At 43.1% G+C, this 26719-nt stretch overlaps 1 protein-coding gene across 1 annotated transcript in view; it reads right to left on the reverse strand.

The window, feature by feature from the left end:
- Nucleotides 1-26719, reverse strand: part of SUSD1 (sushi domain containing 1) — an 89573-nt gene that overhangs the window by 33844 nt on the left and 29010 nt on the right. Inside the window, exons 11-17 of the mRNA XM_067553489.1 lie at nucleotides 20494-20588; nucleotides 18811-18997; nucleotides 17649-17743; nucleotides 17249-17435; nucleotides 12048-12139; nucleotides 10058-10247; nucleotides 2064-2158 (exon numbers count right to left, since the gene is read on the reverse strand). Of these exons, the coding sequence (XP_067409590.1) occupies nucleotides 2064-2158; nucleotides 10058-10247; nucleotides 12048-12139; nucleotides 17249-17435; nucleotides 17649-17743; nucleotides 18811-18997; nucleotides 20494-20588 (941 nt within the window). The remainder of the gene's footprint in view (nucleotides 1-2063; nucleotides 2159-10057; nucleotides 10248-12047; nucleotides 12140-17248; nucleotides 17436-17648; nucleotides 17744-18810; nucleotides 18998-20493; nucleotides 20589-26719) is intronic.

The raw sequence follows: 26719 nt of genomic DNA on the forward strand, positions 1-26719 counted from the left end.
CTCGCAAGCATCAAGCTTGCACCCCCTGCTGGAAAACATGACATCTGCTATGGATGATACTGGGCAATAGGTAGCTCTGTGTCAACTTGGGCAACTAAGTCAGTTCACCCTGGGTCCTCAACAATGGACACCCACCAGGCTCAGTACGCATGCCAACACTCTTCAACGTTTACACGAGCGACATGCTGCCAAGGAAGTTGCGCAAATTTGAGTGACATTGAGTCCACCTTGAACGGGACCTAAACACCAAGGAGGCTCAAGCCAAATCCTCACAAAAAAACAGTCATTCCATCTTGAGAACAGGAATGCTGAGCACATCCTGAAAGTGACCTTCTGCGGTAACACTGTGTGACTTGACCCCACTCCGGCATTTCTCAAAGTGAAACTGGATCGCATGCTAACCTTCCATGACCATCTGATGAAGGTAGCTGCCAAGACAAAAACAAGGGTCAACCTGGTCCAGAAACTGGCAAGCACAAGTTGGGGAGGGCATCAGTGCTACAGACATCAGTGATAACCCTTGTGTACTCTGTAGCCGAGTACTATGCACCGGTATGAACCGGAAGGAGCCACACTTGACTTGTTGATGTCCAACTGAACACTGCAATGTGGTGCATCACTAGAACCCTTAAGTCAACCCCAACACCTTGGCTGCCAGTGCTGTCACACACTGCTCTCCCATCTATGAGCCATGATGCCGCAGCCCTTCAAGAATTCCAGAGGATTGTGGAAAATGAATGTCTTCCCATCCACCAGGACCTTAACAACATCCTCACCACTGCCTAACGTCATGTAAACCCTTTCGGATCCATGCGTTTAACCTTCAACAATGCAACTTCAACCTTGATGAAGCTTGGAAAGCCGAATGGAGTTTACAGGAAGTTACAACTATACACCTTGTAAAAGACCCAACACAGAAGATCCCTGGCTTCAATCTCCCACAAAGCTTATGGGAACCCTAAACCACATCCACATAAACCACGGCAGATGTGGAAAATTAAAGGCTCTCCAGTGTGCAACTGTGGTCATCTAGAACAGAGAATGGAACATATAACAACTTAACGCCCGATTCACAAATACAAAGGAGGCATCACAGCAATACATTTTGCTACTCCAGACGCAATTATCTGGTTTATGTGAATGAAAATTTATAGTTGTTGCTCTACATTTACATCAGCCATACGAAGAAGAACTAGTTACTGATCCATGAGAGGACCTTCCCTCTTATCCCTTGTCTGCTTACTTTGCTTAAGAGCCTTTGGTGAGGGATCTTGTCAAAGGCTTTCTGAAAGTCCAAGTACACTAGTCACATGAAATGAGAATGCCCAGTACCTCTCAGGATCAGGTTAGACACAGCTGGGCTTGTATGCATGCTTGTAGACTTGCGTATTTTTTACTGCTTTGGTGCCAAAAATAGTCATAACGTTAATAGCTCAAAATGAACAATATTCACACCTATCAGTTATTTGACTAAGAAAAAAAATAGATTGCACACTCTTAATTCCCACATGCTGTTCCTCAATTAGAGGGATGCAATAAACTCTGGATAATTTCTAACCATGGACACTTTCAAGCAGGCCAGATTAGAAAAGAGTAGCAAGTTGAGGGCCCAGCATAGACAGCCTCAGTGGAAGCTCCACAGTGGGACAAGGGGATCATTGAAAGGACATGGCAAGGCACAGCAGCCTGTTTGAGTCTGTGAAAAGAATGAGAGCCTGCTGAAGGGTGGAGAGAACAGAGTCGAGGAACAAGGAAGGGAAGATGCAGAGGAAAAGAACAGCTGAAAGGAAGAGACAAACAAGAAGCACAACACAGAGGTGAGCAAGTAACAAAAAAGCACAGGAATGTGTATTCTTTTTGAAACACTGGCCCACTGGCCCTTTTAGTTTTCTTAAGATGCCACATGCTGGTTTCCCATTACTGTGACCAAATGCCATGTACGTTGCGTGAGAACTCTGAAAGGAACAGTGTACAAAGACTCTGGTTTGCCAATATTTGCTTGATTTTAGTTTTTGGGTTTTTTTTTTTTTTTAAATCAAACACTCAAAATATGTATCACTTACTGAATAGATCTCCTTCCTATCTGCTCTCCTTATGCTTCGCCTCCATTTCAAGCAGGTGTCGTTAAGTATCAGCATATTACTGAAGGCTTCCTTTACTGCAGAGAGAGTAAAAAAGGGGGAACCTCATAACTAATTTTTTTTTAAAAACTTCCTGTAACATTATTGATCATGCCCAGCTGAAAATGAGAATGTCTAATTCTGTTTTTATTTTAGAGCATCCAGTGTTATGAGAAGATGAAACCGAATTCCTTTTTGAGTGCTCAAATGCTGTAAATAAGGTGTCAATTTTTTAAATGAAGTTACAGTTTTAAAAACCCAAACACAGTATTTAAATGGAAGTTTAAAGCCTCCTCACAAATTAAGACAAATCTTATGTGCCTAAGTCTAGGAGAGGATGTAGTTTTCAAAGGGTGATTTGGCTCTTTCCGTTTACAAATCAAAAGTGGGAGTGGGCAGTGTGTGCCTATGTCTGATGCATGTCTACCAAAACAATGGTTGTAAGCCCAACTCAGCAAAGGAGAAAGGAAATGGGGAGGCCAAAGAAATGCTTTAAAGACACTCTCAAGACAAACATCGAGAGATATGGCACTGACATCACACTCTGGGAGACAGTCACCCAAGACAGGGTAAAGACAGGGTAAACTGTCACCCAAGACAGGGTAAACTGGCAAAGACTTGTCAGAGAAGAAACGACCACTTTTGAAGAAAATCGCCTCGTCTTGGTCTCAGAAAAACTCCAGAAAAGAAAGGACAGACAACTGTCATGTAGCAATCATGGCCCATCCCTGCCTTCCAACACCATCTGCAACGTCCACCAATAAGTCTGCGGCTCAAGGATCGGACTTCTCAGGCACCAAAGGACCAACAGAAGAGATCATCCTCGACCACGAGTGATTGCCGATGATGATGCTTTTCCTTTGGGGATTATCTCAATTCATTAATGAACTGAAGGCCTTTTTCACCAATTTAAACACTAACACTCAAGTCTGTCCTCACAGACATGTGTCCACAGCAGCAGAATGAAACATGACATTCCTCAAACAGCTATTTTTAAAAAAGGTTCAGCTCTCTCCAGAGCCCTAAAGAAGCTTCAAAAGGATAGCCGATGGGGAGAGAAATTTAACTTAAAATGACAAAAAACATTCAACATTTTACCCGGAGTACCTTTTTTGCATTTTGAATGATATGTTCACATGATGGATGCGGACATAGCAAACAAATTCCAGGCTTAAGCTGTGCTCATGCTACAAGGTCATGGCCAGAAAGCTTTGGCTACGTCAGAAAAGGGGTAAAAGACCCATGGCACAGCTGCAGCTGGCCCGGGTCAGCTGACTCAGGGCTTGGGTGATGGGGGTTTAAAATTGCTGTGTAGACATTTGTGCTTGGACTGAATCCAAGTTCTGGGACCCTCTACCCTCACAGCCCCCAGGCCAGCCATGGGTTTTTTATTGCTGTGCAGACATAGCCTTTGTAACACAGATGGCAGGTTCAAAATTTTCCACCTTATTTTCTCTTTTCTAGAGATCTGTGGTGGCACAAAGAATGTTTCTTTATAGGCTTGACTATACTGTGCATTAGTCCACACCAGAAAGAGAGAAATTTTCATGCACTAGCACATCCTGCACTAAAAGTTCCCTTGTGTGTGTGTTGATCTAGTCTCTAGAGAACTCTTAGTGCACATGAGCAGGGTCCCTATGGGCCAGTTAGTGCACAGCACGCTAGTATGCACTAGAATTTACACCCCTCGGGTGTGGACTAATGCATCATATAGACAAGCCCCACATCTGAGGAAAGGCTTAGAAACGCTAAAGCCTTCTGGGTTTGCACTGCCCTCCCCACAAATATTTCTCCAAGAGTTAGGTGTGTTAATGCAACAGACTAAACTTCCCGATTTCAGTCTCTTGATGAAAAGGGATGATACTGTGATTAAAAGACAGAGCCAGGAGGTGGGAGATCTGGGTTCCAGCCCCATTTCTTGGGTGACCTAGGGCAGGTCACACTTAACCTCAGTTTCCCCTTCTGTAAAACAGGAATATTTCTGTTATTTCCCTATCTTACAGAGTGCTGGGAGACTTCATTCATTGTTTGTCAAGTGTTTTGAGGCTCCTGGTCACAAGGTGCTTTATAAGTGCCAAGTATGATCAATAGTAATTATTTATATCAGAACACAAGTTTGTAAGGCAGTTACTCACCTTGTGCAGTAACTATGGCTCTTGAGAACCATACCTCCGGGTGCATCACTGTACGTGTGCTTACATCTCTGTGTTGCTGATTGGAGAACTTTAGTAGTAATGTCCGTTAGGCCTGTGCTTGGGCTGACTCCCTCATGCTGCACCATAAGGCTAGCCAGCACGTTCAGGCAAACCCTCCCCAGTTCCTTCTCTGCTGCAGAATCATTGACAAGAACTCCAAAGTAGAGAAGAGGAGAGGAGGGTGCATTGTGGAGCATCCATAGGGATAGTGTTCTGTGAAAGCATGGACTGACACCCATGTGGCTGCTCTACAGATCTCTGAGAGAGGGACATTCTTGAAGAAGGCAACGGATGAAGAGATCAGCCTTGTGGCGTGTGTATGAACAGAGTCTGGAGGGATCATGTTGCGAGCTTTGTAACACTGTCTGATGAAATTTGAGACCCATTTCGAGAGCCTTTGGGCTGATATTGCTGAGCCCTTGGATCATTTCGCAATGGAAAGGAAAAGCCTAGGGGACTTCCTGAAGGCCTTTGTCCTGTCCAGGTAGAAAGCCAGGGGTCTCCTGACATCTAAGGTATGTAGTATAGCCTCTCTGCTGTCTTGGTGAGGCTTGGGATAGAAGACCAGAAGGTGAATCAATTGATTCACGTGAAACAAAGAGGTTACCTTAGGGACGAATTTTGAATGCAGTCTGAGCATAACCTTGTCTGGAAAAAAATACTGTGTGGGGCGGGAACGTGCCATCAGAGCTGCTATCTCTCCTATTTTCCTGGTCGAGGTAATCGCTATCAGGAAGACCGTTTTCATTGATAGGTACGCCAGTGATCAGGTGGTCATGGGTTCAGAGGGCAGCCTAGTCTGTCCTTTCAGCATCAGGTTTAAGTCCCACATGGGAGCAAGAAATTGATGTTGTGCGAAAAGACTTACTATACCCTTCAGAAACCTCTTAGTGTTTGGGCGTGACAGCACTGAGTATCCCTCAACAGGCTGATGGAAAGCTGTTATGGCTGCTCTGTGGACCCTAAAAGAGCTTAGAGATAGACGTGATTTCTTTAGGGTCAATGCACAGTCCCGGATATGTGGAAGAGTCACAGATGTTGGCGAGATTTACTGGACAGAACACCAAGTATGAAACCTGGACCATTTCTGCAAGTAAATGCGTTGAGTTGAGGACTTTCTACTATGCAACAGAAACTCTTGTACCTCTCTTGAACAGAGCTTTCTAGGTGGTGGACCCAAAACGGAGACATGCATTGAGGTGGAGAATCCCTAAGTTGGGAGGTAGGGTACGTCCTCTGTCCTGCAAGAGGTGGTGCGGTATGGCTGGGAGAGGGATTGGTGGGCATGTCATGAGCTGTGACAGGAAACCAGGTCTTCCTCGGCCAGGTAGGAGAAATCAGGATGACATGGGCTCTGTTTCTTTTTATTTTCAGCCGAACCTTTGCCATTAAGAGAAATGGAGGCAAGGCGTAGAGAAGGTCCCTGTTCCAGGAGATGAGGAGAGCATTGCTCAGGGAATGTCGACCCACCCCCACCTTGGAGCAGTAGCATGGACATTTCTTGTTCAGGTGAACAGCAAATAGGTCTGTGGACAATGTCCCTCATCGTCTGAATACAACATGAATTACTGTTAGGTCTATCTCCCACTCATGGTCGTGTGGGAATTTGCAACTGAGACTGTCCGCTACCGAGCTGTGTGTGCCTGAGAGGTAAGCCGAGGACAATGTGATATCATGGGAAATGCACCAATTCCATAGCCTGATTGTCTGTGCATAGGGAGGGCAACCTGGCTTCCCCCTGTTGATTGATGTAATACATACAGGCTATGTTGTCTATTAGGAACTTAGTGTGATTAGCGGGAGGAAATGGGCACAGGCAGTCCTACTGTTCTTAGCTCGAGGAGATTGATGTGAAGGGACATCTCCATGGGTGACCACTTGCCTTGTTTAGTGAGGCTGTTTAGATGCGTGCCCCACCATATCAGTGATGGGATTGGGATTGATGGTGAGAAGCAACAACAGTGAGATTTGGCAGAAAGGGATCCCTTTGCAAACATTGGTTGGATTCTTCCACCAGTCTAAGGAGTTTTTGACCCTGGTGGGAAGCGACAAGGATTTGTCCAGCCTGTCCACGTTTGGTCTAAGCTGAACCACCAATGTAGGCATTGCATGCAAAGCCTGGCATGTGGTATCACTGCTGTGCTCACTGCCATGTGTCCCAGAAGTTGGAGGCAGAGTCTGGATAATATCTGTGGGCTGTTTGAACAGTGTCTATGAGCGTGGCTAAAGACAGAAATGTGTGTAGAGGCAAGAGGGCTCTGGCCTGTAACGAGTCGAGGTCGGCCCCTATGAATTCCAGGTGTTGCATTGGAGTGAGGGATGACTTCTGGTTGTTGATCTGTAGGCCCAGCTCTGAAAACATGTGCGTGGTAACTTTGGTGACTCGGTGAGTCTCTCAGAGAGATCAGGCTCTAAGGAGGTAATCGTTGAGGTAAGGCAATCTCATTATCCCTTGAGAATATAAATGAGCGGCCACTAGTGACAGAAGCTTGGAAAATACTCTTGGGGTCAATGATAGCCTGAAGGAGAGCACTCTGTATTGGTAGTAGTGTTGTCCCAGGGTGATCTGAGAAATCACCTGTGAGTCGGTAAGATTGAAATATGAAAATAGATGTCCTGAAGAACGAGGGCTGAAAGCCAGTCTCCATATTCCAATGTTGGAATGATAGTCAGTGAGGAGCCTGTCTTGAATTTTTGAGCCTTGACAAACTTGTTGAAAGCTCTGAGGTCTAGTATGAGTCTCCAACCTCCCTTCCTATTTCAGTATTAGGAAATAATGAGAGTAGAACCCTTTGCCTCATAAATGTTGAGGTACTGGTTGTATGGCTCGCAACTGGAGGATACTATCTACCTCTTGTTGTAGTAAACTCTTGTAAGAAGGATCCCTGAAGAGGGATGGGGAAGGGTGTTGTGGAGGAGGTAGGGAGGTAAAATGGAAGGAATGCTCAGTTCAAACGATCTTTAGGACCTATCAGTCCGATATTATGCATTTCCAGGTACTGCAGAATGCTGCCAGTCGGTGTCCAAATAGATGTGAAACATTGGTTGGCTGTTTTAGTTGGAGGGAGTGGTCCAGTGGCACCTTGACACACCTGTCAAAACTGGTGTTTGGACACAGAGGGCTGGGACTAAGAAGATTGTGGACAGGTGATTTGCCCTTGGGGAATTTCCCTTTTTTCATTGTGGCTCATAGTGGCATTGAGGTTGATATTGGGACATATATGGTCTATGTTGGAATTGGGGACTAAATCATCTCTTTTGTCCCAGGCTGTAGATACTCAGTGACTGGAGAGTAGGCCTGGAATCCTTCAGGGTGTGAAGGGAGGCATCTTCTCTGTGAAGAGTTTTGTGCCCTCAAAGGGGAGATCCCTCTAGAGTAGACTGCACTTCTTTCGGGAAGCCTGACGGATGGAGCCATGATGCTCGTCACATCACCACCACTGTGGAGATGTACCTACCCATTGTGTCAGCTGCATTGAGGTCAGATTGCAGCAATGTCTTTGCCACTAACTGTATAATGGCCTTAAATTGATCATGATGTGACTCTGGCACCCGTTCAATAAAGTCATTCAATTTCAGATCATTTATAATCATATTTGACCATGATGGCCTGGTAGTTGGCAATACGGAATTGGCACATGGCCGAGGAGTATCCTTCCTACCAAAAAGGTCTAGGCGTTTCCAATCCCTGCTGTAGGGAGTAGCGCTCGACTGGTCGTGGGAGTTGATGGAGTCCACCATGACAGAGTGGAGTGGTGGTGGCAGAAGAGGAATTCAGATTCCTTTACAAAGACATAGCACTTCTTGTCTGCCCGCTTGCAAGTTGGCGTTACTGATGCTGGGGTTTGCCAGACGGTTCTCGCTGGATTTAAGACAGCCTTGTTAATAGGGAGGGTGATCTTTGAGGAGGAGAAAGCATAGAGGATGTTGAGGTGTTAGTGATGAGCATTCTTGACTTCTTCCAGTGGTATTTGGAGAGTGTCTGCCACTTTCTTTGCCAGGTCCTGGAAGAGACAAAAGTCATCTGCTAGAGATGGTGGGGAAGGACTGATAGCTTTGGCTGGAGGAGGAGGAGGATATGGTCCTCAGGGTCACCTCTTCCTCAGCACCGCCCTCTGGTTCCTCTATAATGTCTTGTGGAGGTTCCAGAGCTCTGTAAGTCATAGTTGAAGGGGTATGTCTTGAGGGTTCTCAGACCAGAATCTGAGCCGGAATGACCTGTTGGCAGTATGATCCCAAGACTATTGGGGTGGTGGTATAGATCCTGGTGGCAGTGCCTATGGGGGGGCCATACCAGGATGATGGTGGTGGTGGTGGGGCCATCTGTGGGTATGGGCCTTGTTGGTACTAAGCGCCATATGGAGCCTGAGAGGAGAACTGTGATGTCCCTTCCTCTGGCTCACTGTCTGAACTCGTACTAGAGATTGGAGGAGCGTGGCATGGCAGCCGTGATGATTCCCGTGTCAAGTGGAGACTTGGTGCAGAAGTCCTGATACCAAGAAGCGGGGACTCCAGTACATCTGGTATACAGAGGTCCCTGGAGTGGCGAAGTTCTACTGGTACTGACCGCCCCCATGTCGGTGGTGGTGCCAGGGATCTTACTTGTTTCGGTCGCTCCAGTGCCGGATGAAGCATCAATGATGGTACCGATGACAATTCGGATCCATGGACACGTCAGCGGTACCAGCTACTGATGGTGTTTGTGAGCTATGGGTATCGGACTGTGAGGTTCTCGGTGCTGATTATATTGAGCAAGATGGAGATCACTATCTTGAGGGTCACTATGGGGACTTTCCGCTCTCTTCTTAGATGATTTATGAAAGGTGTCAGCAGTCTGTCCCTTCGATCCACAGCCCTTAGATGTAGAGGAAGACTCATGTCTGCCTGGTGACTTGTGGTGCGGGTCCTGTGAGGGTCTGAGAGCCACCTCCGTGCAGATGATCTCTTGCCTGAACACTCTGTCCTTACAAGAACCTGGCTGAAGTTGCTGACAGAGACCACACTTTTCGGATCTCCCTGAAGCAGCGAATGCACTGGGAATTGCCTGCAATTAGAATTGCCTCTTTGCAAGTGAGGCACCTCTTGAAGCTCAGTGAACCTGGCATACCCCATTTGGGAGGCGGGGGAGAAGGGTCCCTGGTGCAGAGAATAGCAGGGGGGGAAGGGGTTTTTTTGGAGGGGGTGTGGGGTGGTAAAAGAAATTGGGTAGAGAGCTATAACAATACTATACTAGCAAACTAACTATATAAATGCGAATAGAGCAACGATCCTAATGGAGTGCAAGTAGCTCCATCTCTAGCCAGGAGTGGTTGAGAAGGAACTGAGAATGGTTTAGCCTGTGCACCGTGGCTAGCCTCATGGTGCAGGAAGTCAGCGCATGCATGGGCCTAACAGACACTACTACCAAAGTTCTCCAATAAGCAGCACGGGGATGCAAGCACACCTGCAGTGGAGTGCCTGTCGGGACACACATCTCAAAGAAGAAGAGTGTGATTTTTGTTAACTGAATTGATCTCATTTTATTTTTAAGCTTCCTGAACCATTCATATTTCATTTTAACTTTTAGTCTTTGTCCAGCATTTGCATCTCACATATGGACCTCAAAAGGTTGAGAGGTACAAAATATGTGAGAGCAAGAGAAAACGTTTTCTGATCCACCTTCTGGGTTCCAAAAAACAAAAATGAGACTCGCATGCTGACTTACTTCTATGGATTACAAAGGTTCCAACACAACACACCTACCCTCTGTCTTAATTGCTATGGTAATTAGGGCTGAGGTCCCCTTAGAGGATGCTGTAGTAATGTTCACCATGTAGTTAGTGCCAGAATTCAGCTCTAAACACACCTCTGGAGTCTCTTTACTTGTAGTGAAGTTAAATATCATTTCATGAGAGAATTCCTTCTGATACCATCTTCGTCCCAGTACATGAAACTGTTGTGGGATTAAAAAAAAATGCGATGATTAAATTAGCTGTGGAGCTCCAAAATTCAGCATGCTGGTTCACTAAAGCCACAGCAGCCCACTCTCTGATTAATGGGACATAAGTATGTGCTTAAGCGCTTTGCTGAACAGAGATGGTTGGCTGAATCAGAGCCTTAATTTGTTCTCACCTACAAAAACAATTATTAAAATAACCAGCATTTGTTTTACGCACTATTTCAATACAAATCACAATAAGTGAGTCTCCCCCAACACTAACTCTACTATATCTGCTATTAATTTTCCTGTAGTTTTGCATATTTTTCCTCCCCTGTCCATAGAGGCATCAATAGTTGGCGCACAACAGTAAACTCCAAGCTTCCATCTCATGTGACCTGGCCGGAGCAGTGAAAGGAATGGCCAGTGTTTGTTTGAGATTAGGGAATAGTTGAGGGTTATCTGACTGAGGTTCAAGACAGACAAGACTGCAGACCCTATTACACTTATCTATGCCTTTGTCACCTCCAGACTAAACTACTGCAAAGTGCTCTAAATGAAGCTATTTGGAAGCTGAATTTAGTGCAAAATGGAACTGCTCAGTTAAATGCAGGAAACACATTATCCCAGTGGTATTCAGTTTGCACTCACTGCCTATTACCTGTTCGGTACAGGTTCAAGGGGTTGGTTTTGACCTGTAAAACTCTAAATGATTTCAGGCAACACGACTTTGTAGACTGCCTCTTCCCCTCCTCAGTTGTGATCAATAAATGCACTCAAGCTAATGGTCCTTCTGGTTTATAAGAGAGAGAGAGACAGTGGCAGGTCCCCAAATTAACATGCTGTAAAAGTCAACATTATTCCTTGGGCTTTTCACTGGGATGTCATCATTGGCTGAAGGTGGAAATCATCATCATTGTATTATTAGTTTGGATGATACTGGTTGGGCGATTTATATCTCTGCATTTATATTTCACATTTTATTCTTATTTTTGCATATTTAAATATTACAGAGTCAAAGATAGGCCCTTTCAAAAAGTCTCATGAATAAAACGCATCACACTAAAACACGTTCTTTAGATAAATCTACTGAACTAGATGTGAGGTTTCAGTATATTCCTTCATTGCTCAAAATAGATTTTCCCAACATCCATGGGAACTATGATCTGCTGCTTAGAGTCATGGTGGGAGTTAGATGACATGGGTTCTGTTCCTGGCTCTGCCATAAATATGTTGTGTGACCTTGGATAAGCCATTTTGACTCTCAGTGACTTCAAAGGGATTTAAGCATGTGTCTAAGTGCTCTGCTGAATATGGACAGTTTCCTGAATCACAGCCTTAATTTCTTCCCACCTACTAAAATGATCAAAATCATCATGTATTTGTACAGCTCCTAGCACGACTGGGCCCTGGATCCATGACTGGATCCCCTAGGTGCTTCTGCAATACAAATATATATAATAAACTCTCTCTCAACGCTATAGTATCTAACTGTACTATACCTGCTGTTAATTTCCCTGTAGCTTTTCATATTTGAGATGGGATCAAGCAAATGCTTAAGTATTTTGCTGAATTAAGGCCTCAGTCAAAGTTTGGTGAACTCTTCACCCAAATGACTGGGATGCACTTTTCTCCTCATTCATTCACCCACCCTCACGGAAAGTGCTACATGGTTCTGACTGGAAATAAAGAGCAAACAATTTACCCTTCATTCAACACTGCAGCAGATCCAGCTAAACAAATCTCCAAAGCTGTTTGGTTGCTCAGATTAGTTCCAAAACTCCCGCTCTCCCACAGAAATTTTGTCTCACTTACTGTGTACGTTTCCTCTGTCCCAGCTCTTGCAACTTTTCTCTGCCACTTCACGCAGGTGTCATTAAATATGGACACATTGAGTAATTCCTCTTCTACATGCAAAAAAATAAACACAGAAGGGAAATTTCTGCTGTTATCTTTACAATAAGTGGTAAGTACCATTTATCTCACCCTTCTCTCCCTCTCTAATGTGTTCTGCGATGTACCTCTCACGGGATAAAATAGAGCATGCAAAAACAGAAGGGATGTTTATTTCCACTCGACTCCTGAACTTACGCATATGAGATCAAAGGAAAAGAGCAAGTACATCTCTAGAGATTATTTCCACCAAATACCAGTCCTGGCACAGAATGCCATGAATAATGAAAACAAAAACAAACTCCGCTAGGTTTTGATTTTTATCGTTTCACTTTCATTGGCTGAAAGGCCTGAAAAAGGATATTAAAGCCAATTCATTTCACAAGAAGGAGACGCTGCTTCTGTTTAGGCATTTATACCATGCTTTCCAAAATGGTACGTTCAGACTTGAGCAAAGACTGATCCTTCTTTTATTGATGGCCAACCCAGCCTGAACAGTCTTTGGGAAACAGTCTAGCTCTACCTTGAGTATTCCTGCTAGTGCAGTATTTATGTACACACTCTGCATACTATGCTGGAATGAGCAGTGGTTTCTGTACTCATGGTAATGCACTTCACTAAAGTGTGGGTGTACATGTAGCTACACTGTCCTCTAGAAGCTTGAAAGCAAGAACAAACGTGTCTGTTCTATAACTACTGACACTGAAGAGATTCTCCCTGAGCTCAAGCTGCAGAGTGACTATTTTTGGCTCTCACAAGACTGATTGGTTAATGCATCTTTAAATCGGACAGTGAAGTAGCTCTACAATATGATGACTGAATCAGTTTACACCCAATTATACGGCAATAATAAAAGTAAGATTGGATTAGGAAAAGGTACATTCACATGGAACATTTGCAAAAAGGAAGGAGGCTTATGAAACCCTATATAAAACAACCTTTACGTAATCACTTTAGGAAGGTTCATAAGGTGATGTCTAGACTTGAAACAGTGCTTGCGGTCTGGGTTCATTCATTCATTTTGTTGTTGTTGTTTTTTAAAGCACCCTTTTCAATTTTTCTTTAACTTGCAATAAATAGCTAGCACATATTCACAGTAGAAACATTCCCTACAAACAGATTTTCAATTGAAAAGCCCCCCAAACCCACAAGATGATGTGTTATTAACAAGTCACGCTTCTACAGCACTGTAAATTCACATTATATTTTGCATATAATGTAAAAGATGTTTTATGCCCCAAAGAGAAAACAACCCAAAAAGAAAGAACGGTTACTTACCTCGTAACTGTTGTTCTTTGAGATGTGTTGCTCATGTCCATTCTGATTTACGTGTGCGCGCACGCCACATGCACTGGTGCTGGAAATTTCTCCCTAGTGGCATCCGCAGGACTGGCTCCAGCGCCCTCTGCAGCAGCGCACGTATGCGCTCGTATATATAGTGCTGTCGGCTCCCCCTCCCTCTCAGTTCCTTCTTGCCATAACTCCGACCAAGGGAACGGAGAGTAGATTCTGGAATGGACATGAGCAACATATCTCAAAGAACAACAGTTACGAGGTAAGTAATCGTTCTTTCTTCTTCGAGTGCTTGCTCATGTCCATTCTGATTTAGGTGATTTACCAGAAGTGCCTCTAGAGGTGTACAGGAGTTCATGGCCATGAAGATTGCAGTACTGGTCGGCCAAATCCTGCATCATCCTGATCTTGCTGTGTGATGGCATAGTGGGACGTGAAGGTATGTATGATGACCATGTAGCAGCCCTACAAATATCTTGAATAGGCACACGCACCAGGAAAGCCACTGAAGACACCTGGGCCCTTGTGAAATGGGCTGACAGGGACGCAGGCTTGTTCATAACAGGCTTGAATACGGGATGTAATCCAGGATGACACTTGTTGTGAGGAGACTGGCTTGCCCTTCATCCTGTCAGCAATTGCTACGAAGAGTTGCATGGAGTAGCGAAACGGTCTGGTCCTATCGATGTAGAAGGCTAGAGCCCTTTTTACATCAAGAGTGTGAAGGCGCCTCTCTTCATTAGAGCTGTGAGGCTTTGGGCAAAATACCGGCAGGAAGATGTCCTGATTAATGTGAAAATGGGAAACAACCTTCGGTAGGAATGCAGGATGAGGGCGAAGTTGAACCGTGTCCTTGAAAAACACTGTGTAAGGAGGCTCCGAGCTCAGGGCCTTAATCTCAGACGCTCTGCATGTAGAGGTGATTGCTACTAGAAAGGCCACCTTCCAGGACAAGCGAATTAGTGAGCAGGAGGCCAATGTTTTGAAAGGCGGAGCAATGAGCCAGGACAGGACAACGTTAGGTCCCACTGGGAAACTGGCTCTCTAATCAGAGGAAAGAGCCTTTCCAGCCCTTTAAGGAATCTAGCTGCATTCATGTGGGAAAAAAACAATCTGCCTGTATTGGTGGGTAAAAAGCTGATATCGCTTCCAGATAAACTTTGACAGACAAAAAGGCTAAGTCTTCCTGTTTCAAATAAAGCAAATAGTCCAGGATCACCTGTACAGAAGATTTCATCAGTGATACTTTCTGAAGGGCTGCCCAGCAAGCAAAGTGCCTCCATTTTGCTAGGTAGGATGCCCGAGTCCAGTTCTGTTCTATATGTTCATCAATGATTTAGATAATGGCATAGAGAGTACACTTACTAAGTTTGCAGACAATACCAAGATGGGAGGGGTTGCAAGTGCTTTGGAGGATAGGATTATAATTCAGAATTATCTGGACAAACTGGAGAATTGGTCTGAGGTAAATAGGATGAAATTCAATTAGGACAAATGCAAAGTACTCCACGTAGGAAGGAACAATCAATCCGTTGCACACGTATAAAATGGGAAATGACTGCCTAGGAAGGAGTACTGTGGAAAGAGATCTGGGGGTCAGAGCAGACTACAAGCTAAATATGAATCTACAGTCTAATGCCGTTGCAAAAAAAGCTAACATGATTCTGGGATGTATTAGCAGGGGTGTTGCAAGTAAGACACGAGTAGTAATTCTTCCACTCTACTCTGCAGTGATTAGGCCTCAACTGGAGTATTGTGTCCAGTTCTGGGCGCCACATTTCAGGAAAGATATGGACAAATTGGAGAAAGTCCAGAGAAGAGCAACAAAAATTATTAAAGGTCTAGAAAACATGACCTATGAGGCAAGACTGAAATAACTGGGTTTGTTTAGCCTGGAGAAGAGAAGACTGAGAGGGGACATGATAACAGCTTTCAAGTACATAAAAGGTTGTTATATGGAGAAGGGAGAAAAATTGTTGTTCTTAACCTCTGAGGCCAGGACAAAAAGCAATGGGCTTAAACTGCAGGAAAGGAGGTTTAGGTTGGACATTAGGAAAAACTTCCTAACTGTCAGGGTGGTTAATCACTGGAATAAATTGCCTAAGGAGGTTGTGGAAGCTCCATCATTGGAGATTTTTAAGAGCAGGTTATAGAAAAACCTGTCAGGGATGGTCTAGACGTTACTTAGTCCTGACATGAGTGTAGGGGACTGGATTAGATGACCTCTCGAGGTCCCTTCCAGCCCTATGATTCTATGCCCTGGTGGAAGGCTTCCTATTTTCCAACACTATTCTCTGGACCTTGACTGAACAGTGATGCTCTTCCCTGTTCAGCCATGAAGCATCCATGCCATCAGATGCAGTGAGGCTAGGTCCGGGTGAAGTAACCGACCCCTGTCCTGGGTGCAATGGCAGAGACCGAGGACGAGCAACTGACAGATCTAACAGCATCCTGAACCAGAGGCCATGCCGGGGCTATCAAGATGAGTCGCGCTCTGTCCTTTCATCAGTACCCTGTACACGAGAGGTGGAGACCCCTTTCAGGCTGACTCCGGCTTCCCTGAACTTTTCTTAGCTGGCTTCGGAGCTGGCAAATGCTCCTTCCATGAATGCACCTTCTTTTGGGGATGCCAAGCAGTGCTGGGTCGACTCCAACACCGGAGGAGGGCGTCTTGTCAACATCACGGTACTCAGTCCAAAGTTTGATCGTGGCTATGACGCTGGTCTGAGCACCACCTCCATCAGAATGGCCTTAAGTCTGATGTCCCGGTCCTTCTTAGTTCTTGGGCAAAAGCTCTTACAGATCTTAGACTTCTCAGAGACGTAACCTTCCCCCAAACACCTTAAACAGCTCTGATGCAGGTCACTCAGTGGCATAGGCTTCTTGCATGAAGCACAGGGTTTAAACCCAGGGACCTTGGGAACTTTCTAACTAGTAAACTAACAAACTAACCAAGCAACCAACTTTTAAAAACTATATAAACTAGCAACAGCTAGAAATAGTTAGAACCACTAGGGAAAAACAGAGACTTGCGAGAGAGAGCAAGAGAGTTGTTCCAGCACCGTCATGGGTGGTAAGAAGGAACTAAGAGGAAGGGGGGGGCCGGCAGCGCTATATATACAAGCGCATACATTCACCGCTGCAGAGGGTGATAGAGCCTGCCCTACGGATACCACTAGAGGAAAAATTTTGAGCATCAATGCATGTGGAACGTGTACACACCTAAATCAGAATGGACATGAGCAACAATTCGAAGAAGAATAAATCGTCCAGTACTTGTCAGGCAAATCTCTCACACCAGTCAATGAGCATTTGCCTAGATAGAGACTCTGCAGTATTTGCCTCTACTTTAGACAAGACAATCAGATATCCTCTTAATGCTCCTGCACATCATTCAGTAACTATAATGGGTTTTGAGAAGGAGCAGTAAAAGAGGTACGCACAACCCCTCAATGTGAGGATTTAAGACGGACTGCCTCATAGATTTTCTCCTTTACTTGTCTTCTTCAAACCTCAGATGTCTCACTCATTGGAACGGTCAGAATTCAAGCCAAGTAAGCCTGTTATTACATACAGTCGCTGCACTAGAAACGTAACCTACTACTCTTATTATAATTTATTTGTATAATTACAGCACTGAGGTGCCCTAGCCTTGAAGCAGGACCCCCCGCAGACTAGGCACTGTACACACAAACAGAACAAAAAGACAGTCTCGGCACCCAAAGAGTTAACAACTGAAGTATAAGACAAGAGATGCCAGATGGATGCTGACAGACTGATGGAGGAGTACAAGGAAACAATGAGACAACGTTCAGGAGAACAGCACTTACCAGTTGCTGGGAGTATTATGAGGATTTGTAAAACAAGCTTGGTAGATGCCTCAGTGATATTCACAGTGTAGTTTGTGCCCACGTGCAGAGCCAGGCATGTCTCTGGTTTCTCTTCCTCTGTGGTGAAGTTAATCATCATTTCATTGGAGGGTTTCCCCACATACCCCTGTTGTTCCTGTATATGAAACTACCATAGAAATAAAAAAAAAAAAAAACCCACAACTTTAATAAGCTCTTTAGAAAATCTCAGAGCTTTGCACAGCTATTTAAAACCCAAATCAAATTAACTTTTTTACACAGCAATTTTTTTTTAGGCTTATTTAAACTTCCACTAAAATCTTTAAATCCCAAACCCTACTTTTCTCTCCAGATATGAATAAAAATTACAGGTCTCACTCACTAGGTAGGTTTCCTTCACCCCAACTCTTCCAGAATGTCTCCTCCATTTCAAACAGGTATCATTAAATACTGAAACATTGCTGAATCCTTTCTCTTCTACGAAACAGAAGAAAAGACAAAGTCATAGCTTCTCAAAAGACACTGTTCTTACAACTGGGTACATTTCCTCCTTATTGCACATAAAAGCTAGATCAATATTCTTGCTATTTATTATCGATTATTTGCAATAGTGGTTTAAAGCTCTGTTGCACTATGCGTGGTACTAACACAATATGAGAGAGCTCCTGTGCTGAAGAGATGACAATCTAAACAGACAAGACAGATGAAGGACGGGAGGGGAAAGCGAGGCACTAAGAAGTAGTGAAGTAACAATGTCACATAGCAGGTCAGTGGCAGGGCTGGGAACAGAACTCAATCTGCTGGGTCCCCGACCTGTGTCCTCTCCATTGGGCCACATTGCCTCTGTAGTCTCTAAATGTTCCCCTCAGCCCTGTACGGTGGATTTCAACTCTGATATTCCGCTCTGGTTTTATGCACTTAAGTCTCACTATTAACAATAGGAGAGCCAAACACACAGAGAGAGAGAGAACAGCTTTGACCCAAAACAACACCCTGCTATTCTAAGACTTTTTTTTCCTTAAATGAATTGCATTTTATCACGTTTTAAAAAGATTTTTAAAAACAAATGCTTATACCAGAAAATATTTTCCAGCAGTATCATCTACTGCATATGTATTTACATTCAATGTACAGCTGCCAATACAAAAACGTGATAAGTTTCATTTAAGTCATAAAACACACTACACCCAATGTATTACTATACACCCTGAATGGTGCCTAAATGGTGAAAAACTAAAATCCTGACCATATATCTCCTGGTCCCTCACCTACAGCTTTCCTGACCATACAACTCATGGTTCTTCTCTGCAAAGTGTACTTGGCCTATCCATACGTTATGACCCTTCACACAGGTTCTCTCCAACCACCACTTAGGATCCCTTTCATCTAGAGCTCTGAATCGAGTAAATGCATTGCTCCTCCCATTGGCAATCCCTCACCCACTTGACCAGAGCCATAGTGAATCAGCTACATGAGCGTATTTACATTGAGGTACCTTCCCCTTAACCCTAACACCTAAGTAAATCAAGCAGCGTGCCACTTACCAGTTGTATTGATGGTTATAGTGACTGGTGTTGAGGGCTCAGGAGACACTATGGTGATGTTCACAGTGTAGTTAGTGCCTGCCTCTAGGTCTAGGCACACCTCTGGAGTCTCTTCCTCTGCTGTGAAGTTAAATGTTGCTTCATGAAAAAATGCCTTCTGATGCCATCTTTGCCCTTGTATGTGAAACTTTTGAAGGAAAAGGAAGTAAAAATTTGAGTTCTATAGCACTTGCTGTGTATTTTATGAATGAGAGTATTGCTGTCAGCATGTGTGTTTTCAGTAAGTTCCATGCAACCACCAGTACATTCTCTCATCTCTCACCACCCTATCACCTTACCTCTGCAATGTAAATCTCAGCTGTATCAACAAGTTCGCTACTCTATTCACTGATTTGATTTTGTATTTGCAACTATATTCATCTTGGCATACTGATTGCTTTTTTGGCTATATTAATCAATTTGCTCCTTATTTTCTGTTGCATTAACCATTTTGCTACCCTGTTAACAGATTCTCTGCTATTTTAATTAAGTCATTGCTATATTCTCTATCATAACTGCCTTTTACTGGACACTGTGTTGATCCTCAGGGCAACATCTGGCCAGCAGGATTCTAGAGAGAGGGAGCCAGAGGCATGTGGAAGCAGGAGCTAGAGGCAGCAGCCTGGAGCAGACTGTGGAAAGAAGGCCAAGCTGTTTAAGGACTGAAGGGCTGGCTGGACAGCCTGTCACCTGGCAAGGGGGTCAGTGGTAGCAAGGGATGGTGGATAACCAAGAGTGACCTGTGAGAATGGGGTCTATGAGGATGGACTGGAGCAAGACTACCAGAACTGGATAAAAGCACTGAACTCAGGCTGGGGGGATCTGCAGGCCACTGCATGATTGTCTCGGCAGAGGGGTGACCTGGGGTGATTTCACCGGGAACAGACCTTCACTCTCCTGTACTGCACTGCCCTTTAGGGCTGGACTGGGACCTGTTGTGTGTTGCAATCATCATCCTTTGTTTGTATATTAAAGCCAGGAGTAACTGTGCTCTTATGTATGGCAAAATAAATAAATAAATAAATAAATAAATAAATAAAGCATTCATAAATCAAAAAATAAAGTGACCCTTTGTGATATACCACCGTCTGCAAGTGTTTACTGAAACCCAACAAAGGCTAATATCTGAAACGTGTCGAGCACCTGCAGCGCTGGCATTAAGCATGCGGTAACACACAGCACACTACCAAACATTTAAGGGGCTGGTGTGACGCAGCACTCATAATGGCTCCCAACACTGGGGTCCGTTACAATATGTTTGCTGCCATGTTAATTGATTTGCTGCTCTGCAGAAGTCCTGCTGCTGCAAACATTTCAGTAACTTCACCAAATAATTGCCGCCACAACTCCCATCAAATAATTACGGCCTTCGAGGGCCACACTTCCAAGAGGCTCTCCACCTGGTCTCTAACACTGCAGCTACTCATTGCCTGCCTGTGGAGTTCCCGTCCATCTGATCTCCTTTCCTCACTGCACTCAGATGAACACAAAAAGGACATCTTTTGGAAGAGGAAATGATGCAGACTGGGAACTAAGTGGGAGGAAGTCAGCAGGAAGCAATGTGGAAAACACCATTTTCAGCCAAAGTGCCAATGCTCCAAGAGACAGGCCAGGGAGAAACTCTGAACATCCTGTATTGCTTACCAAATACACCATCTTCAAGTCAGTTTCTCTAGGACTCCTTCTCCACGTCACACAGGTTTGATTAAATATAGACACGTTCTTAATGGCTGCTTTCACTGTAGGGGAAGGAGGGAAAATGAAAGTCACACTAAATAAACTGAAAAGATATAGAAATAACAAAAAAACAGAAGTTAATGAACACTGCATTTGGAACCTCACCACATTAATTACAAGTGGTGTATACTGAGGACATAGGAATCTAGCTCAGAAATAAAAGCATTTGGGAAGAAAATCTCATAAAGAGCTGTAAGCACAGGGAAAAAAGGCATGTTAGAAAAAGGAAGAAAAGAAAAAATGAAATTAGTCTATGATAATCTACACAGAGAACCAAGTGATAAAAAGAACCATTAATGTAATTCACATTAAATCAGTCACTTATTTAGGGCTAATATATTCTCCCCCAGCCCTGGAGATGCATAGCCCCAAAACTGAGAGTTTAGGATTGGATCTTTTTCTCCCTCAAACTCCGATTAGTTCTTTGCATGTTTACTTGTTTCCTTATTTAAATCTGACAATTTTTTATTGAAAGAGACAAGGTGGATGAAGAAATAGCTTTTTTTGGGAAACTGGTGTTGGTGAGAGAGACTAGCTTTTGATCTCCCACAGAGCTTTTCTTCAGGTTTGGGAAATCATAGAAGAATAGGACTGGAAGGGACCTCAGGAGGTCATCTAGTCCAACCCCCTGCTCAAAGCAGGGCCAACCCCAGCCAAGTCATCAAAGCGAGAGCTTTGTCAAGCCAGGCCTTAAAATCTTCTAAGGATGGAGATGCCACAACCTCCCTAGGTAACCCATTCCAGTGCTTCACCACCCTCCTAGTGAACAAGTTTTTAATCTAGACCTTTCCCACTGCAACTTGAGACCACTGCTCCTTGTTTTGTCATCTGCCACCAAGAACAGCTGAGCTCCATTGTCTTTGGAACCCCCCTTCAGCTAGTTGAAGGCTGCTATGAAATCCCCCCTCACTCTTCTCTTCTGCAAACTTATATAAGACCAGCTCCCTCAGCCTCTCCTCATAAGTCATGTGCCCCAGCCCGCTAATCATTTCTGTTGCCCTCTGCTGGACTCAGCTAAATGTGTCTCAGCTAAATACAAGGTGGAACAGATTGTTTAGCAGAAACAGTTAACACATTTAAATGGACCGTTTGAAGGCCAGAAGAGGGGATTATTAAGATAACTGAGAGCAAGATTTATTCATCCGTATCATAATGAGAGAAAAACACCTTCCTATTAAAAAGACCTTAATAAAAGTGCAAATCTAAAAGGATTCAAAGCCTCAAGCCTCCATAGCAAAAATATCTGACACTTGATCCCTCAGACTACAAAGTCGTCAGTAAAAACATAATTGTACCAGGTGTTCTGTTACACATCAGAGGCAGCCCTGAAGTACTCCCTCTTCCCAAAAGGGAGAGGGAACAAAACATCAGCAAGTGAAAAATGACTGAACACACATAAGGGCTGCAGAACTCAAGCTAAATACATTCCTTATTTTACAATTAAAGCACACCATGAATGCAAAATTTTCTGTCAATGTTTATTTTCTTTCTATGCGGGGTCGGAACTCAATGTCAACTACCGAAATGGTTCAGATGAATAACCTTGATTTCAACACGTGTAGAAGGCTGTGGAGATGTGGGGAGTGACGTAAGTGCTAAGTGTTACTGTTTCCCATATTAAAGTTTGGTTCTCTACAATATATATTAGTGGCCAGGGCCTCATTTTCTGAATTGGGCAGAGTCATGTGTAAGGGAATGAAAGAAAGCTTATAACCAAACATCTGTTTAAAAAAACCCTGGCTTGACATATATAGGTATGGACATGGAAAACCAGAATATTAATGTGTGTTGTCACAGTGGAATAACAAGGGTAGTGCTCTCTTACCTCTATGAACTGCCACACCAAAATAGACCTGCGGGTCACCTAATCTGGAATCCTGTCTCCACTGATGAGTGATACCTAATTCTTCAGTGGAATCTAAAACAAATCAAATCCACCTCTGCAATGTGAACTGGTACCTAACAATTTGGTGTGGGCACATTTCTTTCCAACCCCAAGTGCCTTGAAGTATGCAAATTGATACTCCTAGTCTTTTTCATCCTACTAGTGTAAATGCAGATGACATCCTTATTAGTGTATAATCCTTCCTGGTCACGCCATCTCACATAAGATATTAGAACTGGAAAAGGTACAGAGAAAGGCAACAAAAATGATTATGGGTATGGAACAGCTTTCATATGAGGAGAGATTAAAAAGACTGAGACTGTTCAGCATGGAAAAGAGACAATTAAGGGTGTAAGTGAGAGAGGCCTATAAAATCATGAATGGTGTGTAGAAAATAAGTGAGATTTACAGCGTTACCTAACACAAGAACTGGGGCTCACTCAATAAAATGGATAGACAGCAGGTTTAAAAATGAATAAAAAGGAAGTACTTCTTTACATCACACACAGTCCACCTGTGCAACTCATTGCCAATGGATGTTGTGAAAGCCAAAAGAAGAACTGAGTTAAAAAAAGAATTAGATAAGTTCATGGAGGAGAGGTCCATCAATGGCAATTATATGGCCAAAATAGTCAGGAAAACAATCTCATACACTGGATATCCCTAAGCCTCTGACTGCCAAATGTTGGGATTGGATGACAGGGAATGGATCACTCAATAATTGCAATGTTCTCTCCCTCTGAAGCATCTGGAATGGGCCACTGTCAGAAAACAGGATACTGGGCTAGTTAGACCATTGGTCTGACCCAGTCTGGTCATTCTTACGTTATGTTCCAAGCTAAGTGTGACTCAATTATATCATCCAGCACTGAGGTTCCACAGGTTAGTTTAGCCATTGTATATCAAAATATTTCCTTTGAATGGTTTGCTGCCATTTCACAAAAATTAATTATTCTTTTAAAAACATGGAACTCCCCCATATTTTAAAGATGCTGGGATCACAGCCCAGGAGACAGTAGTGCTCTCTAAGTCACAGAATGGCCTGAGAACAGGACAGCATAGGCAGCAGTAACAAGTTTCCCTATCAGTATACTCTTCCACTCTGATACCCCTATGACTAAGGAGGAACAGTAGTTTAGTCTCCATGCCTATTCAGGCTTTGGCCTCTCTGCTAAATTGCAAACACACTTGCCATTTAGCATGAATTGCAAGGAGGACACCCCCCACTTGGACTATAATGGATTTCACCAATTAATAGCATCAAGCAGCAAATCTTGGTCACTACCAACCTCGGCCAGGCTCCAATTAGTGACTTAGAGTTGAAAGATTCTGCATCCTATTGTTACAGGATGGGCCAGAATTGGACCCCCTTATCTTAACATCCATTGCCGACTTCCACCCCCAGGATTTAGAGGTTCAGACAGAAGGGTACTGAGATCCTAAGTCCACACTTGGCTTTTGTTTTGCAAAACGAAAATTTAACCAATATAGTTCTACAAAATTAGTCACCTCATTTCTGTCCAAGCCATTCCATGAGCGAGGCAGTCCCCCAAATACATTTTTTTTTATTTTTGTACGTCCTCTTGTTTCTCTCTTATGCAAGAACATAAAACACAAATGTCTGAATAGCCTTCATTATACCCATCTGTTAATTTTAATATTCTTTTACTATAGCTCCTCATCCATTTATCCTTTTCAGATTAAATAATCCTCTTTTAAAAAACCTCTCCCTCTATAGAAGTTACTGCTTTTGTCTGCTCTGCAAACACCCAACCCACTAGTCGTCGTCGTTTCCCTTTTTTAACGTTTTCTCTTTGTGATATCTTTTTTAGATAAGGTGACAAACTGTATGAAAAAGGAACCAAATATTAGGCAGGAAATCTTTTCAATCATCTGTATTCCAGTATAATTTTATCCAAAAGATCATAACACAAAGAAAATCCAGGCCTATTCTAATTCAACAACAAAAAAGCAAATTGCACGTGCTTTCAAAAGATTGTATTATTTAGCTCTTTCTCCTGTATATTGTAGGTGTTCTCTTAATGGTAATTTTAATGGCTATCTTGTTTCTGTGCAATTGTACAGGAACTGATGTTTAACCAGTGTAAGAAATACACTATCCAATACCATGCGATACTAAGATATATACTCTCTTGTTTAATGTGTACTATGTATGTACTGCGATTAATAAACATTAGCAAGCTGTAGCATGTAAGTAAGGGCTGAACATGGCAAATGTTTAATATCCACTTTAACTCACATATGAAATAGGAAACATTGAAAGGAATTATTTCCTTTAGTTTAAGAAAAGGAACTTCAACTTGTCCTTAATGGAGAAAGCCACTGGATGACACTGTTGTTCCATAAAGTTAAAGCTCAAAACCAAAGCTGACACTGTAAACCTCATAATACCCATCACATCCAGCCAGACATCCACCTCAAGTGGAAGATTTCGGAAAACAAGAGGTAAAGGGATGGGGACCAGGACAAGGGAATGGAGGCAAGGATTGGAAGAGTCCAGGGTCATGAGAGAATACAGGAAAAGGGAAAAGAGAAGAAGTATCACAAAAGCTGGTAAAAGCCAGGGAAGGGAGCTCATGGGAAGAGATAATCAAATGGAGAAAAACAATAAGAAAGAGAAAAATGACCTGAAGATGAAATTGGGAGCTGGAAGGAAATAAATGGGGCGAGAAGAAGAGAAACAAAGAAGGAAACAAAACAAACTCCAAACAAACTCCAAACAAAACAAAACAAACTCCACTTCAATTACATGCTCTTCTAAAAGCAGCTAAAAGAACATCCATTCGTTTAATTCACTCAAAGAAAGCTTGTCCTCAGCCATCTCCACACGTTCACGTGATTTAGGACAGAGAGGAAAAACAAGTACTTCCCCTTTTCCTCAGTTTTGCTTTTTCACTGTAGCGACAACTACAAATGATACACAACAGAGATTATCTGCTACTACTTTGTGGTATTCATACATTCAATGAAGATAATCAGAATGACAGAAAACTGTGGTTCAATCATATCTTCTATTAAAGCTTTTCTAATGCACCTATTACCTTAGAACCTAGACACTTTCTTCTCCATAGTTCTCTCCTCTTTTGTGTGTGTCTATGGATAAGATTTATTTGACAAAGATACATCATTTATATTCTCCATAACTTTTTTTTTAGTATATTATGAGATGTGTTCATGACCATTTTCAAGTTTGTTTAAGGGATCTAGTGCTTGTAAAGTTTCAACAGAATCCTAACTATAAAGCTGCAAAGGGACTTGCACAATTCAGCTGAAGTTCCCCCTCCACAAACTAAATACTGCACACAACTCACAGAAGAATTGCAGTTATAAGCAGAGACAGTCATGCAGGAAAGAACAGAGGGAGAGCTAATGATTTACTTTCTTTGGTCTAAAAATGTTACCAGGATACAATTGGGGCAAAGTAATTCATATGTTGGAGCCAAGTGACTAAAAAAGAAGTAGGAGGTTCAATTGTGATCATGTTCACAATGGAAAGCTATATTAACCATACAAAAAGTGATGGTGTCGGAATGTACTGGGATTAGGTGGGCTGGAACTGAATGGCCTACCATGCATGGCCTTCCCCCATCTGAAAGATTTCTGATATTAAGGATTGATATTTTCAATCAGAAATTCCGTAATTATTAACTTGGTTTCAAATATTAAAAAAAGCTAAAGTAGCCACTGAACAAAAGAAAACGGTTTTGTTTTTTATCAGAGTTGGATCCCATCTCTTTGATCTGAGGAACAATGGCTCCCATAAATGCAAATTCCACCTGCAATTTTCCAGGCCACTAAAGAAGTTATGCGATTATCAACTGTCTTGATTTAACGTTTCATATTAGCTCTTTATGAGAACTCAGACCAATCAGATCCTTTTCATCTCTATTATTATCCTAATTGTTTGACGGGGGTCTGATTCCTGAAAGAGCTGGAGTTGCAGAAGCAGTGCCCTCAGATCTGAGCGACACCTTTTCTAATTGGATTCTGTGCTGATGAGGATGAATTATTTATATACAGCTGGGACTAAAAATTAGGTGCGCAGCAAGAGGCTCAGAGAAGAATCTGAATAGGAATATGAAAAATTAACCCCTTCGTTGTGGGTTAGAAACCACCGACAACAGTCTTGCAACATTGTCATGAAAATTTACCACATTTACACACCAGCCCTTTTCTGTAATGATAGATGCAAACATAAAATTAATGATATTTTACTCTGTCTTTAAA

This window comes from Emydura macquarii, unplaced genomic scaffold (assembly GCF_026122565.2).
Source record: "Emydura macquarii macquarii isolate MOO-44397 ecotype Brisbane River unplaced genomic scaffold, CSIRO-AGI_Emac_v2 contig_1451, whole genome shotgun sequence".
NCBI lineage: Eukaryota > Metazoa > Chordata > Testudines > Chelidae > Emydura > Emydura macquarii.